Here is a 16,287-nt window from a genome sequence, read left to right as displayed (position 1 = left end):
TATTAACAATCAATAGTGTAAAAATCATTTTATTTCAGGTTCCATACATACACATATAAACCAGTTAGATCTCAATTGGGTCAGACCAGAAAAATACTGCCATAATAAGCTATAAATAATGACAACTTCAGATTTTATCTTTGTTTTACTGTAAAAAAGTTAAATTACATGAAAGTGTTTACATTAACAAACTATACTTTTATCTTCTATATGAACAAGGTGAAATGTCTTGAGAGAAGTAAATGCAATTTTATCAATATTATACCTGTTACTAAATGTTTTGTGTATTTGTAATTGTAATGCAAGTTGTAATACACGTGTAAATGATAAACTGATGCAGAATATTGTTAAAATTGCACTTGTTTTTCCTAAGACATTTCAAGTTCATGTTATTCCGATTTTTAAGCAAACGATGTAGACATAAACATTATCATAATGTATTTTTACTTTTTTCACTGGTATTATTTGACTGGTGCGGCCCACTTGTCATCATATTTTGGTGAATGTGGCCCCTGAACTAAAATGAGTTTGACACCCCTGCACTAAATGTTGCTTCTCCCTGTTTGGTTCTGATTCTGGGGACAGAGATCAAACCTGTGCCAGAGGATGTCAGTGGTCTGGATGGTTTATACGGTAAAAGGAGGTCACCAAAGTCTCCTGGTCAAGGTGGGCAGGACGATAAACCAGGATGTAGACGAGGTAGTGACCAGACATGCACTTATAAAACCTGCTGGTCTACACAGACTCCTTTTGGCTGCTCCCTCCAGTGTAGGGGTGGCCAACCCTGGTCCTGGAGAGCCACCATCCTGCATGTTTTAGATGTTTCCTTCTTCCAGCACACCTGATGGTCTTTATCAGGCTTCTGCACAGCTTGATGATAGGCTTATCATTTGAACCAGGTGTGTTAGAAGAAGGATACATCTGAAACATGCAGGATAGTGGCTCACCAGGACCAGGGGGTGGACACCCCTGTCCTAGTGCATACCTGTCCTGGTGTTCTTCCACCTGCTCTCACTACAGATCACAGTGTCATCTGCAAACATCCTAATCTGTGAATATTTATGTTTATGCATTTGGCAGACGCTTTTTTCCAAAGCGACTTATGGGAAAACCAATCAAATCACTCAATCAAATTTTATTTATATAGCGCCAGATCACAACAAAAAAGTTATCTCATGACACTTTACATATAGAGTTGGTCAAAACCAGACTCTAAGCCAATTTACAGAAACCCAACAGAATATTCCTGCCTGACCTCATCTGTCCGCCCATCCATCACAGCAAACGAGAGGGGGCTCAGAGCAGATCCCTGATGTACACCCACCCCCAGACTCCTTACACTCGGTCCTAGTCGTCTACTTCCTCTTTTTTTTTAATCAACAGGGGCCCTAGTGGCAGTCCTCAGCTTCTTTCATTCTTGTTCTTCTCTGATGTATTTTACCAGTGGACAACAACAAAAAGTTCATGAAAGAAGCTCACCTGAAATTTCAAATAAAAGTAGAAACCTGGAATTGATGACAATAATAATTATGAGTTAAATTTTTCTTGTTAGTCCTTGGTCTGATGAACCCATCAGCTATTAAACTGACCACTGACATGACAAAGTGGTACTAGTGCCTTTTATTACAAACACACCTCTGAACGAGTGGGATTTATTAGAAAGCAAGTCAGTGTTTAATCCTTAAAGTTGATGCTATGACAGAAGCTACATCTGCTGTTTATTTAACATGTAAAGACCCAGTGTTACTTTAACAGCAGTTCCCAAATGAATTTTTCTCTATATTTAACCCTCCTTGCGTGATTTATCGCTATTTATTGTAATCTTATCTTCTGTATTCTATGTTTTTTCAGTGAAAATCAGGTATTTTCTTATATTTTATTTCACCGATCATGTGGATGTTCATTAAAGCTCAGATTAAAGTCAAGGATTATTATATCAAAAACAGAGAAAATGGAAGAAAAAGTGACTATTTCAGCAAATCTATCATTAACTGAACATAAACCCAGTGTCTCCATCCACTGTCATTGATCCAACTCCATGGGTTTTACTGGTGAATGAATGTTGTAGAAGATGACGGTGTTTTCACATTCACTACAGAGCCTCTGAATGTCCAAATGGGTCATATCTGATGACCATGAAAAGATGAACTGCATTTTACAACAAATATTTGCATGTATTTATAGGACTGGTGGATCAACAGGTATGGAGCAGTTTACATCAGCAGATGCTTTTGGTCACAGATGGGTGTTTGGGTCTTTATGGGTTAATATTTAAGAAACCAGAGGTCTTCAAGACTGAAATTTGTTTCAGTAAAAGTAAAGTCATGTCATTATTTTGGATCATTTATCTTTTTAGGATCTGGGTAATTTTTTTCCCCAACCTTGATTTCTAGAATGTATTGAGATGCAGGTTGAGGGTTTAGTTTGGCTCATGCATGGAATTCTGGGTAATATTCTGCCCATATAGACTGTGAGAGTTAATATTTACATACACACTGCATTCTCAACAGCTGGGAACTAGTAATCTGTAACCTGTTCAACTCGAGCTGATTGATTTCAAAAGGTGCTGAAGGAGCAGCTTCATGTTGATACATTTATGACACTGACGTGTTTACTGTCAAGGAAACACAATTAGATCAGGAGCTTTGTGTGTGTGGAACACTTCACAGCCCATCATGAAGTTCAAAGATCAGAGGCAGCCGCTTGTTTCTGATCACCTGGAAACTCTGAACAGGATATGAAGTCTGGAGCCCAGGCCAGTCCACACCACGCTGCTTATATACAGTATAAATATGTAATAATGGACGGTCATTAATCATCTTCATAACCTGGTCTTGTGTACACTGAGAGGAGCATGATTGCCTCTGAAAAAGACGAGTCAGTCCTCCACAAGGTTAATGATTACAGCAGCTCTGGTGATCACGGCTGCACTCTGTCACTGTGTCACAGTGAGTGGGACGAACCCACACTTGTCTTCTGGTTCTTGTGTGTGTTTGGATGGACAACAATGTCAGGACAACGTGTGTGTGTGTCTGACTTTGAGGAGGAAGCCCGGAGAGTTCTCCCTAAAGCTGTGTACGACTACTACCGTTCAGGTGCAGATGAGCAACGCACACTGGCTGACAACGCTGCTGCCTTCAACAGGTACAACACACACACACACACACACATACACATACACACCAACAAGTCCTACTGTATGCGAGCTATGTGTTATTTTCCACAGTTGCAGGCAGGCTGCAGACAGCTCTTTGCCCTCTGACTCCTCTAACTACAGACGTACAGACCAGCATGACACATATAAACATACATTTGGAATTTGGAAGAGGTTCTATTTATAGGGGAGAACAGGGTAAGTCAAACCAGTGGGTAAAATGAGCCATCGCTCACAAACCGAAATCCACCTTGGAGTCAAGCACATGGAAACGGTGGCAAACTGTTATTTAAAATTAGATTTGGTAATCGCTCTAATTATCTGCTGTTGTCAGACAGTATCTGTACAGTAAAGGTGTCATGGCTGAGGTGAAGTGGCTGCTGGTTCATGTTCAGTCTTTATATCCTCCTGTGACCTAGGAAAGTTTTTTTTTTTCCCTACATTTTTCACTTTCATATTTTTACATTAAATAATTGCCTTGAGTGTGTGATGCAACAGTTTTTTCCAGATACATTTTTTTTTTTTTTTATGGAATATCCTTTGCAAAAAATAGTTTGTTTTTGTTTTTTATTTAATTATTTTATTTCTTTTCTGTAAAGCTGTGACACTCTTGTCCCCTACAGAGGGCAAAAATGCATTGCTGGGTATCAGGAGGTTATACTAAAAAAGTGACTATTTGTATTAATTCCACTGACAAGTGAATGCTGTCATCTTTGTGATTCAAGATTCAAAGGTTTTTTTATTGTCAGTTCACTAGATCAGTGGTTCCCACCTCGTGACCCCATTTTTAAAATCACAAATTTCTGGCGACCCCACATATTCAAAACGCAGACTTTTTTTTTTTTTGCTAAAATTAATTTGTTTTTAATCATGTTATAGTTTGCTATACTATGTTGCAAATAAACATTAATGTTAGATGACGTTTAGTCTATATAATGTATATTATTATGGACAGAGGCAGTAAAGCCAGGTGTAGATTACTGCACAAAGTGAGAATTTTATTTTCCTTGGTCAGGATATGTACGGTCAGTCCAGCTGTGATTTACAAGGCTGACAATTAATACTGAACAAACAAGAACTCAAATTATGAATTATGAAAGAGCTGCAGCATCTGAAACCGACCACAATGAACATTTGACAGATAAACAGAACCACAGAGCTTCAGTTTCAGCTTCACAGTTTGTCATGTTTTGTATGTATTGTGATTGTCTTTCTCAATTCATCAAATATTTTTATTAGTAAGTTGTTTTCAGTGACTAGAAATTTCAGGTGACCCCATTTGAATTCCAGGCAACCTCACGTGGGGTCCCGACCCCAAGGTTGAAAAACACTGCACTAGATGCACAGGACAAACAGAGAATTGAGATAAAGTTCCTCCCTCACCTTGTTATCCACTGCCATGTAATTAAAAAAAAGAATAAGAATGAATAAAGGGTATGAACAATAAACTGTAATAGATTATAAAGTGTATATATCAGTCTGTTTACAATGACAGCAGTAATGAAATACAGTAACAGTTACAAGGTGGATAATGGATCCAAACAGCAGCAGATATCCTATAATAGTCCACCGATCTTAATAAAGTGCAGCAGCTAATGTGAGAATATGAAAGAATGTAGTCGACTGAGTCTTATGTGCAAAAACAGTTGAGGTGGAGTCCTTTCTGTCGAAGTCATTGAGTTCAGGTTCCACATTCAGCCCAATATGATCTGAAATAAGCCAGAGCAGTTAAATAATTATATAATGATCTATAACTAATGTCAACTCTAAACTCTTTGCTATATTTTAGAGTGAAAAAAGAGACTTACGTTATGAAAACGTTTAAGTCTACATCTTCTGTCCTTTAAAAATGTGAATAATATGAACGTGACATTTCTTGAGAAAAATCAGTACAATTTTAACAATATTATGTCTCAGTTTATCATTTAAACATGTGCATTACAACTTACCCATCACACAGTGGATCTACAAATACACAAAACATGTAAAGTTAAAATTGCACTCACTTCACTGAAGACATTTCATTTTGTTCGTACTTGTTCAGCTTATTCACATTTTTTGTGATAGAAAAGATTGTAAATTTTCATGGAATTTTACTTTTTTACACTAAAACAAAGAAAAAAATGGAGTTGTCATTATTTATAGGTTGTTATGATCGTATTTAATTGGTCTGATTTGATGATCTAATTGGTCCGTATGTGGAACCTGAACTCATATGATTGTGACAACAGTGACAGTTAAATATCTTCAGTCTATCAGTGTCATTTTTGCATTTCACAAATTCATCCCACAGGCTGGATTGGACCCTTTGATGGGCTGGTTTTGGCCCGCGGGTCCTGTGTTTGACACCCCTGCACTGGATGTACGCTCAGGAGGAAGCAGGGTCTGCACTTTGATTATTACTGAGATTGTTCAGGCTGATGACAGCAGGTGGTGAGGAAGGGGATGGAAATGGGGTTTGGAGATCACCAGGGGTCTCAAATTCATTTTCTTTCAGGGGCCACATTCAACCCAATTTGATCTGCAGTGGGCCTGACCAGTAAAATAATAACATACGTAATAACCTATAAATAATGAAAACTGCAAATTTTTGTCTTTGTTTTAGTGTAAAAAATCCCATTAAACTATGAAATACTTACGTTTATAAACTATCCAAACAAAAAAAATGTGAATAACCTTAAAAAAAATTAAATTTCTTAAGAAAATAAGTGCAATTTTAACAATATTATGCCTCAACTTATCATTTCTACATGTGCATTATGGATCAGATCTACAAAGATGCTAAACACTTAATAACAGGCAGAAAATTGTTAAAATTGTGCTTAATTTTCTTTAGACATTTCAGGTTGTTCGTATTTGTTCAGGTTATTCACATTTTATTGTTACAGGATAGTTTGTAAATGTAAATATTTTCATAATTTATTGTTGTTTTTTTGCACTAAAACAAAGACACCTTTTGCTAAATTCAAGATTTTTTTTGCTTAATTCGATTTTTTTTGTCTTAATTCAAGATTTTTTTTTTTAGCCCAGTGGATTAGCTGAATGTTTGTGCACTTTTAGAAACAAATTTGATATTTGGCACAGTTATACATATGACCATTGCGAATCATTCTGGATATGGAAACACCTCGACAGCGCCCCCTGGTGGCAGGTGGCGCCACCTACATATACAAAATTGCCCCTAGTGGCCAGTAGGAATGCTGTGCAGACACGAAACAAACGCCAAAATGTTGGTCTCATCGAGCCCGACAAATCATACATTTACACCCATGAGCTAACTCCAACAGGAAGTAGGCAATCTGCCTCTGAATGTATTCTAAAATCAAAGAATTAACAAGACAAGACTCTTTTCATCATCGCTGCTTATTCAGTTCAAACGTTAATGTCACATTTTATATACTATAATATTCAGGAGACTCTCTGCTTTCCTCTAGTCCAAGAATTTTTGAGATAGGACGTACAGTTATGGATTAATCACAGGTTGTTTCTCAGGATAGGTGTGTTTTTACAGAGAGGATTTGTCTGTGTCTTTTTAGCCCAGTGGCTTAGCTGAATGTTTGTGCACTTTTGTCAAACAAATTTGATATTTGGCACAGTTATTCGCAATATGACCATTGCGAATCATTCTGGATATGGAAACACCTCGACAGCGCCCCCTGGTGGCAGGTGGCACCACGTAAATAGTGCAGCCACTGGAAATACTCCTTCTATTACAAAAATGGCTATAACTTTGCTTCTAATCAATATTTTTTCACTCTGTTTTCAGATATAGTTTCCAATAAAAATGGACTAGATCCTACAATTTGAATCTACACCATATAAGCATTGTTAAAGTAAGATTATAACAGATAAAGTAGCATTTTGCCCAAAAAATTTAATATTATATTTCTATATATTAGGAGAATTGCCAAAAAATATCAATATATCCAAAATTTTTCAATCATTGTATTTTCCTTCATAAGCATTTGTTGAAGTTCTAGTCAGGTGGCTTAAAAAGATGAAAACATGTATCATATTTGGTATGATTTATTCATAACATATGAGAACAATATAAAATGCAAAATATGTGCCCTCTCACACATACAGACATACAATCTTCAGCAATCTTTCATAGGGGGTTTTACATTGGCATAAACTGTTAGCCTATAATATGATAAAATTCCGGTTTTATTAAAGAAGAAACTCAGTGAACAATAATCAAAATTACAAATACATTTTACACAAATCTAAATATGAAAATGACAAGTTACAGTTTTTATAATAACAATAATAACAATAATAATAATAATAACATATACATGCATCAGTATACATATTATAATGTGTATTTTAGATTGGTACACATCCATTCCCAGAACAGATCAATTTAAGTACAAGATTTGTCCTTCAATGGAAGTGGCTATAGGCAATGTTCATAGGAATCTAAACATATGTTGTATCAAAACTTAGATAATACACATATGCATTATTTATGTTGATGTACACTGACCAGCACATGAACACAACTCTGCACATTTAAGTGACTTCTTTTTGCAGCCACAGTAAGAGGACTTGCACCCCTTCTTGCACCCACAACAAATTAACTCTCTGCAGATCTTTGATGCCTCTGGCTATGTAGTCCACAGAGGCTCCCAACTCTTTCCAGATCTTTGCCAACCCCAGTTTCCAGGACTTGTTAAATCAGGGTTAGGTTCCAAAACCTGCCCCCAAATAAAACCTCCCTGATATGTAGCTCTTCTAATGTGTTGGTCTAGAGCACCTTCTGTAGGGGGGATGTTTTCCAGCTCTCCTTTATGAGCGAATAGTTCTCTCCTGGCTCTGTTTACTTCATTCTGTTCACTCGTTTTGTCATACAGGAGCACAAGAAACCTTTCCAGGATTACTTTGCATTCCAGCGGAATGTCAACTGGACACCTGGCAAGTTCACTGAAGGCTGCTGTAACCTGTGGATATGTTTTCCATGTATTCCAGGCTGATGTTTTACCTCTTCCAGCAAACACTGATGTTGTGTCACAGCCTGTGAATGCATGGAACATGGGCGTGGCCATGGAAACTTCAGCACCAAGTGATGATATAATCTCATGGACTGGTACATAGCAGAAGTGCTTGCCTACACCATATGCTACCCACAGTTCTTGGAGGGACATACTCCCAAAGTGGCCTAAAAAACTAGTACCGGGTACCAGATTTCAGGACCTTTTACGTAATGGAAAAGCAAAAAGGCTGAGCCGAGTCAAGTCGAGTCGAGCCAGTACCACACAGTGGAAACGCGGCAAAAAAGGTCCTATCCACATCTGACATTTGATGCTGTAAAATTATTAATTAAAGTAAAAAAAATATGATTAATTATGTCATATAGAATATATTCATGTTTTAGACCACTATGACCAACAGCTAGTCATGGACAACATTATATTTTATGTATTAGATGAAATTAAACATAATTTTTCTACTATATTTCCCTGACGAGATTACAATATTAATGATAAATCATAAAATTATTAACACTTACATAAATGCTATATGATCAAAATTTACTATTATTACTTACATGTTTTGTAGATGTAATATCTGGAAACAGAATGAAAAAATATTGATTAGAAGTAAAGTTATATCCATTTTAGTAATAGAAGAAATATTTCCACTGATTGGGATATGTAGGTGGCGCCACCTGCCACCAGGGGGCGCTGTCGAGGTGTTTCCATATCCAGAATGATTCGCAATGGTCATATTGCGAATAACTGTGCCAAATATCAAATTTGTTTGACAAAAGTGCACAAACATTCAGCTAAGCCACTGGGCTAAAAAGACAGAAAAATCCTCCCTGTAAAAACACAGCTATCCTGAGAAACAACCTGCGATTAATCCATAACTGTACGTCCTATCTCAAAAATTCTTGGACTAGAGGAAAGCAGAGAGTCTCCTGAATATTATAGTATATAAAATGTGACATTAACGTTTGAACTGAATAAGCAGCGATGATGAAAAGAGTCTTGTCTTGTTAATTCTTTGATTTTAGAATACATTCAGAGGCAGATTGCCTACTTCCTGTTGGAGTTAGCTCATGGGTGTAAATGTATGATTTGTCGGGCTCGATGAGACCAACATTTTGGCGTTTGTTTCGTGTCTGCACAGCATTCCTACTGGCCACTAGGGGCAATTTTGTATATGTAGGTGGCACCACCTGCCACCAGGGGGCGCTGTCGATGTGTTTCCATATCCAGAATGATTCGCAATGGTCATATGTATAACTGTGCCAAATATCAAATTTGTTTCCAAAAGTGCACAAACATCGCCAATTTTGGAGCTAAGCCACTGGGCTATTTTACTTAATTGAAGATTTATTTATTTTTTTGCTTAATTCAACATTTTTTCCTTAATTCAAGCTAAATTTTTTTTTTTTTTTTTGCTTAATTCAATTTAAGACTGTGGAATATTTGCACTTTGCAAAAACATCCCACGGGCCAGATTAGAACCTTTGGCGGGACACATTTGGTCCCCTGGCTGCATGTTTGAGACCCCTGATGTAAACTGTGTGTGTGTGTATACAGGTGGTATCTGATCCCACGGGTTTTGAGGAATGTGTCCGTAGTGGACCTGTCAGTGGACGTACTGGGCCAAAAGCTCAGCATGCCCCTGTGTGTGGCAGCCACAGCCATGCAGAGGATGGCTCACCCTGAGGGAGAGACGGCAACAGCCAGAGGTACAGTTTCCCTCAGAAAAGGCCAGGGTGGCTGTGGAGAAGTTAAACATGCTGGACACACACACACACACACACACACACACACACACAAATAGTTCATGGTACTTGAAAATAATGATCTTTTCTAATCATTTCTGATACCTTCAAAAACACATTTATTCTACTCATATAATATTTTTACTCTCCATAATACACTACTAAGTGTATCGCTGCCAGATCAGAAAAATAATCAATCTGTATCTCAGAAGGAGAAAAAATTCACATGACACGACACTTCACTACATTATATGAAACTTTTGTTTCATATAATGTAACAAGATACAACCTTGGGGTCCCAACCCCAAGGTTGAAAAACACTGCACTAACCTGTCACCTGTAAACACCTGTTCCCAGCATGCCGAGCAGTGGGGACAGGGATGATGCTCAGCTCCTGGGCCACCTCCACCATAGAAGAAGTGATGTCAGCAATGACATCATCAGCAAGTCCTGGGGGGGTGCTGTGGATGCAACTTTATATTTACAAAGATAGAGACCTCACACTGTCATTGGTCCGCCGAGCAGAGGAGGCGGGGTACAAGGCCATATTTCTAACCGTGGATACGCCCTACCTGGGGAGGAGATGGGATGATATGCGCAACCAGTTTAAACTGCCCCCACATCTCAGGTAGGCACTAAGTACAGTGACATCAGCAGTCATCCCAAAATCCACCAGAGTCCACCTTTTACCCTTATGTGTGTGTGTGTGTGTGTGTGTGTGTGTGTGTGTGTGTGTGTGTGTGTGTCCAGCATGTCTAACTTCTCCACAGCCACCCTGGCCTTTTCTGAGGGAAACTACGGCAACGACAGTGGATTAGCTGTGTATGTTGCTAAAGCGATAGACCCCTCCCTCTGCTGGGATGACATCACCTGGCTGAAGAAACACACACGCCTGCCTGTGATTCTGAAAGGAATCCTTAACGGTACACACACATGCAGCTTCTAGACATGAGAGTTTTCATCACAGTGACATGACAGTGTGTGTGGACCTTCAACGGTATGATTCCACAGATTCAACAGGGTTTCCACCGTCGGCCTGTACACTCTGGGATCCAGCCATAAGCTTTTCATAATATGACGGGGTCACCAGCCCTGGTCCTGGAGGTCCACTGTCCTGCATGTTTTAGACGTTTCCCACTTCCAGCACACCTGACGGTCGTTATCAGACTTCTGCAGAGTTTGATGATAGGCTGATCATTTGGATCAGGTGTTGTGGAAGAGGGGTACATCTAAAACATGCAGGATAGTGGCTCTCCAGGACCAGGGTTGGTGACCCCTGTCATATTTACCTCCGCCAGGAGGTTCTGTGATCACTTTGATTTGTTTGTTAGCAACTTTACAGGAAAACTATTCCAACCATCTTTACCAAATCTTCCCCACAGATAGGCCTAGGCCCTGGGACCAACCCATTAAATTTTGGGCCAAGTAGGCCAAAGTTCAAGGTCACAGCAAGGTCACAAAATCTACAATGTTCCTATCTCGCATCATTGAGCAATTTTCCAAAATTCATAAAAAATTCAAAACGACTCTGATTAGCCTCCAATTTGATCCACCCATAGCTTACAACAGTATCTTGTATCTGGCACAAAATTGTCCACATCCACTGTGGAATGTGGATTCTGTGGACATTTCAATTTAACATTGAAAATCCCATTTACCACACATTTTTCATGATAACTCAACAAATATTGATTGGAACTTAATATAGTTTGACAAACACATGACTGGTACCAAGCTTCAACTTTTTCTGCTGTATGGAACAACCTGGAAACTGTTAAAATTAAAAAGAAATAGTCGATCCACACATGCACACTGTTCGGGGTGAGCAATCGGACAGAATAGTGTTACTTGTATATTTTTATAAACTTACTTTACAAGTGTCCTTTTTTCCCTGTGTGTGGCCGGCATCAAACTGTAATGTTTTTTTAGTTTTAGTTGGTCAGTGAAACACTGAAAATATTTTCTTTTAACTTCAGTCAGTTAAATAGAAATTCAAGTGAATTAACAAATTGCAGAATTTTGTATTTATTGCCTTTTAAAAACTTTTCTAGTGAAGGGTTTTGAACCTACATATGTTCAAAGTGACAGTGTGAACATTATCCCCTGTACTGTCTGCTGCTCCACAGGTGAAGATGCCGTCCAGGCTGTGAATTATGGGGTGGATGGGATCCTTGTGTCCAATCACGGAGCTCGACAGCTGGATGGGGTTCCTGCAACGGTCAGTCAGCTGGACTGGTTGTCAGGGTGACAGGAGACAGGCTGAGAGACGTGTGTCACAAAAACCCACAAATAATGATAATATTAACCCTTAAAGACCCAAAAGCATCTGCTGATCTAACGTGTAATAACTGTTGAGCCACTAATCTTATCAATACATGTGTTTAATTCTGGTAAAATGCAGTTTGTCAATTTTTAAGCAACATTTTCGGACGATCCATAGTCTCTGTAGTGAACATAGTAATAACATTGTTTTCTGCAACATTGGTTCACCAGTAAAACCCATGTAGTTTGACAAATGACAGTGGTTGTAGACGCTTATTTTTTTGTATAATTAAGATATACTTTGCTAAAAAACAGTCAAGTATTCTTCAGTTTTCTGTGTTTATATATACACTACTACTACTACTACTACTACTACTACTACTACTACTAATAATAATAATAATAATAATAATAATAATAATAATAATAACTCAAATGTACATATGAACATGAAAATACATGAAAATGCATGATTTTCACAGAAAAAAATGCAAAGGATAATATTCTAACATTGATGTTGATAATGGTTTAATGTAGAGAGAAATCCATTTGGACATCACCCCAAAAAATAGTTCTGGGTCTTTATGTTATTAAGTTAAGGATATTTTTAATTTTTGGGCTATTTTTTTCAGTTGGGATTCTTGCACACAGCACTTTTTACTTTTGTGTGTGTGAATTGAAGAGAAGCACATGTTTTTAATGACCAGACAGTTTTATTTACAAATGGCAAAAATAACAAAAAAAGACAAAAAAAAAAAGAAAGAAAGAAATATCCTTAACTTTTTGTTTGTAGTGTAGGTCTCCTGAAAAAAGCTCTATAATACATGAGGGAAAAGATTTCTTTCCACTCACCCACCCCATGATGTGCTGCTCAGTCACAGGATACCCCCCAAACACACCACTGACCCACACAGGAAACCCTTCCTGCCTGTGGCCATCAGACGGTTTAATTCCACCACGTAACCACAAAATTATAATAATGCACAACATTATGTCTGCACACTCAGTTAGGTGTGTTTATTTTACTCACCATGTTGATAATATTTGTGTAGTCACTAGACAAATATTACAAACATTACACTAGACTCTAGTGTAATGTACAAATTGCTGTTCTTTCTTTCTATCTATCTATCTATCTATCTATCTATCTATCTATCTTGTAACATGTATATTTGTACAATATACTAGACAAATATTATCAATATGATCAGTATATATATGTAGTATTGATAATTTCTTTCCTGCTACTTTTTATTATACTTTCATGGAACAGCTGTAACACACAGCAATTTCCCCTGGGATTAACAAAGTATTTTAGGTCAGGGGCCATATTTAGCCCAATTTGATCTCAAGTGGGCCAAGCCAGTAAAACAATGACTTAATAACCTATAAATAATGACAAATCCAAGTTTTTCTTTTTATTTTAGTACAAAAAAATCCCCAATTAAATTATGAAAATATTTATATTTTACAAAAAATATGTGAATAACCTGAAAAAACAGAAATTTCATTTGAAAAATTTTTACAATTTTAACAATATTATGCCTCAACTTTTTATTTATACATGTACATTACACACAATGTTCCATAAACATTTGGTAACAGGTATAATATTGTTAAAATTTTGGAGTTCGGAACTAAAATTTGAACAATTTCTACAATATTCCATCTCTTATTATTAACACAACTCCAGATCACAGTGGATCCATAAATGCACAAAACATTTAGTAACAGGCAGAGTATTGTTAAAATTGCACATTTTGGGTTGTTCATCTTTGTTTTTATTTATGTATTTATTTGCATTTTATTGTGAAAGAATAGTTTTGTAAATGTAAATATTTTCATAGTGTAATGTTATTTTTTTCACTTAAATTTTTTCCACATAATTTTTCCCTAAGAAAATTTTGTAGTTGTCATTATTTATGGGTTACTGTGTTCTTATTTTTACTGGAGATCACTTTGGTCTGTAAGTGGAACCTGAACTAAAATGATTTTGACAGCCTGGACTGTTCAGGTTAATTTTTGCACTTTCATCCTGCGGGCCGGAGTGGAACCTTTGGCGGGCTGGATTTGGACCCCGGGCCGCATGTTTGACACCTGTGCTGTAAAGGAACTGTGTGTGTGTGTGTGTGTGTGTGTGTGTAGCTGGATGTGTTGGAGGAGGTGGTGAGGGCGGTGCAGGGTCGCTGTGATGTCTTCCTGGATGGAGGGGTGAGGCGGGGGACAGACGTCCTGAAGGCGTTGGCACTGGGAGCCAAAGCTGTGTTCATCGGACGACCTGTGCTGTGGGGCCTGGCCTGTCAGGTGGAACATGTGTCCTGGACTTCCAAATATCACTCACAACACTTCTGATGCGACACAGCACTAAACAAACCACTGGTATGTGTGTCTCCAGGGGGAACAGGGAGTCACTGAGCTTCTGGAGCTGATGAAAGAGGAGCTCCGACTGGCTATGGCCCTGGCAGGTAACCCCCCCCCCCCCCCCCCCCCCACTCATTATGCACTTCACAGTGTTTCAACTATGCCTTAAAACAGGGCTGTCCAACTCATTTTCAGGGGCCACAGTCAGCCCAGTGTGATCTGAAGTGGGACGGACCAGTAAAATAAGAACAGTGAAAAGAGTAAAATTACATTATGAAAATGTTTGCATCTACAAAGTTTCCTCAAAAATGGGAATAATACAAACAACTTGAAATTTCTCAAGAAACATAAATGCAATTTTAATATCATGACTCAGTTTGTCATTTACACATGTACATTACACCTTACAGATCACAGTGGGTCTACAAACACATAAGACATTTAGTAACAGGCAGAATATTGGTCAAATTACACTTACTTCTCTTAAGACATTTCATGTTGTCCATATTTGTTCAAATTATTCACACATTTTATGGGATATAAGATAGTTTATAAATGTGAACATTTTCATGTGATTTTACTTTTTTTTTTTTTTACACTGAAACAAAGAGAGAACTTTCCAGTTGTAAATATTCACAGGTTATTATGATAGCATTTTCCTGGTCTGATCCACGTTGGATCATATTGGTCTGTATGTGGAACCTGAACTAAAATTAATTTTGACATCCTTGATTGTTAATATCTTCAGCTTTTGCATTTGACAAATTCACCCCAGGGACCCTTTGGACACTTGTGTCTTAAAACACTAATGAAATCAAATCAACTTTTACTCATATAGCGCCAAATCATACCAAGTTATCTGGTGGCACTCTACATTCAGAGCTGGTCCAGACCAGACTCTTGATAATCTGGTGCAGGTTGAACTGTAATTGTTCCTACTATTCAAACTAGACATTACGTGTTTTTTTTTTTTTTACTCTTGTTAATAATAAAAACTCAGGATAAAAACATCTTGGAGGTCAAACACATGGTTGTTCTGTGACTGCTAATAAAACAAACTCTTCAGATGAACCTGACCAAACACCCACAGTATTTCCTCAGAGCGTCTTTAGCTTTGACAACACATCGTGAATGTTACCCAGTGCTTATGCAACGTTACAGTAAATGTCACAACACTTACTTCTGTCCAGTTAGTTTTTGCCAAGATTCTGTGTTGACAGTGGAGGAGTTGGGCCACTGTATGAAGTCTTCTCCAGCACATCCTAAACCTTTGCAGCGGGGTTCAGGTCTGGACTCGGTGACCTCTACATGTAGGAAAATAATGTCTCCTGCTCCGTGAACCACTCTGAGCCCAGTGTTTCCTGCTATTGTCCATTCTTTATGGTGCCTCGCAAACTGCCAACTGACCCTTTAAAAAGTGTTTGTGTGTGTGTGTATTTGTGTAGGCTGCCGTTCTGTTTCCGAGGTACAGAGGTCTCTGGTCAGACAAGTGGAGTTTGCATCGAGGATGTGAGAAGGACCAGCTGCAGGAATCACCAGGATTTTGTGACATGTTGTACATTCTGTGCTGTTCATAAGGATGTGATGGTTCGACTGAAAATAAAGCATTCTCAGATATGACAGGATGACAAGATGTTGTCTGGAGCATGAATGCAGCCAATACAGCTGCTGCATATTTTCACCGAAAGCTTTAACCAAATCATCACATACATAAAGATTTACTGAGTCACTGAGGACCCCCCCCCCCCAAGTTTCTCATAATTTCGGCCAA

The 16,287-nt window shown here is 38.0% G+C and overlaps 1 protein-coding gene across 1 annotated transcript; it reads left to right on the top strand.

The window, feature by feature from the left end:
• The first annotated feature begins 2,838 nt into the window (after window positions 1-2,838).
• On the top strand, window positions 2,839-16,192 carry hao1 (hydroxyacid oxidase (glycolate oxidase) 1). The gene is made up of 8 exons (XM_030141548.1): window positions 2,839-3,144; window positions 9,706-9,857; window positions 10,251-10,521; window positions 10,644-10,816; window positions 12,020-12,111; window positions 14,301-14,459; window positions 14,551-14,620; window positions 15,962-16,192. The coding sequence occupies exons 1-8, from the start codon at window positions 2,855-2,857 to the stop codon at window positions 16,027-16,029; spliced, it is 1,275 nt and encodes a 424-aa protein (XP_029997408.1). The 5' UTR covers window positions 2,839-2,854; the 3' UTR covers window positions 16,030-16,192.
• The last annotated feature ends 95 nt before the right edge of the window (window positions 16,193-16,287 follow it).

Source organism: Sphaeramia orbicularis, chromosome 8 (genome assembly GCF_902148855.1).
Source record: "Sphaeramia orbicularis chromosome 8, fSphaOr1.1, whole genome shotgun sequence".
In the NCBI taxonomy this organism is placed as follows: Eukaryota; Metazoa; Chordata; class Actinopteri; order Kurtiformes; family Apogonidae; genus Sphaeramia; species Sphaeramia orbicularis.
The sequence above is the reverse complement of the archived record's forward strand: the minus strand, read 5'-3'. Positions and strand labels throughout refer to the sequence as shown.

What these genes read in the sequence shown, in the direction of transcription:
- hao1 (XM_030141548.1), top strand. Translation starts at nt 2,855, where the DNA reads ATGATTGCCTCTGAAAAAGACGAGTCAGTCCTCCACAAGGTTAATGAT. An exon ending in TGGATGGGGTTCCTGCAACG is followed by an intron (nt 12,112 to 14,300) that starts GTCAGTCAGCTG and finishes GTGTGTGTGTAG; the next exon opens with CTGGATGTGTTGGAGGAGGT. An exon ending in ACTGGCTATGGCCCTGGCAG is followed by an intron (nt 14,621 to 15,961) that starts GTAACCCCCCCC and finishes GTATTTGTGTAG; the next exon opens with GCTGCCGTTCTGTTTCCGAG.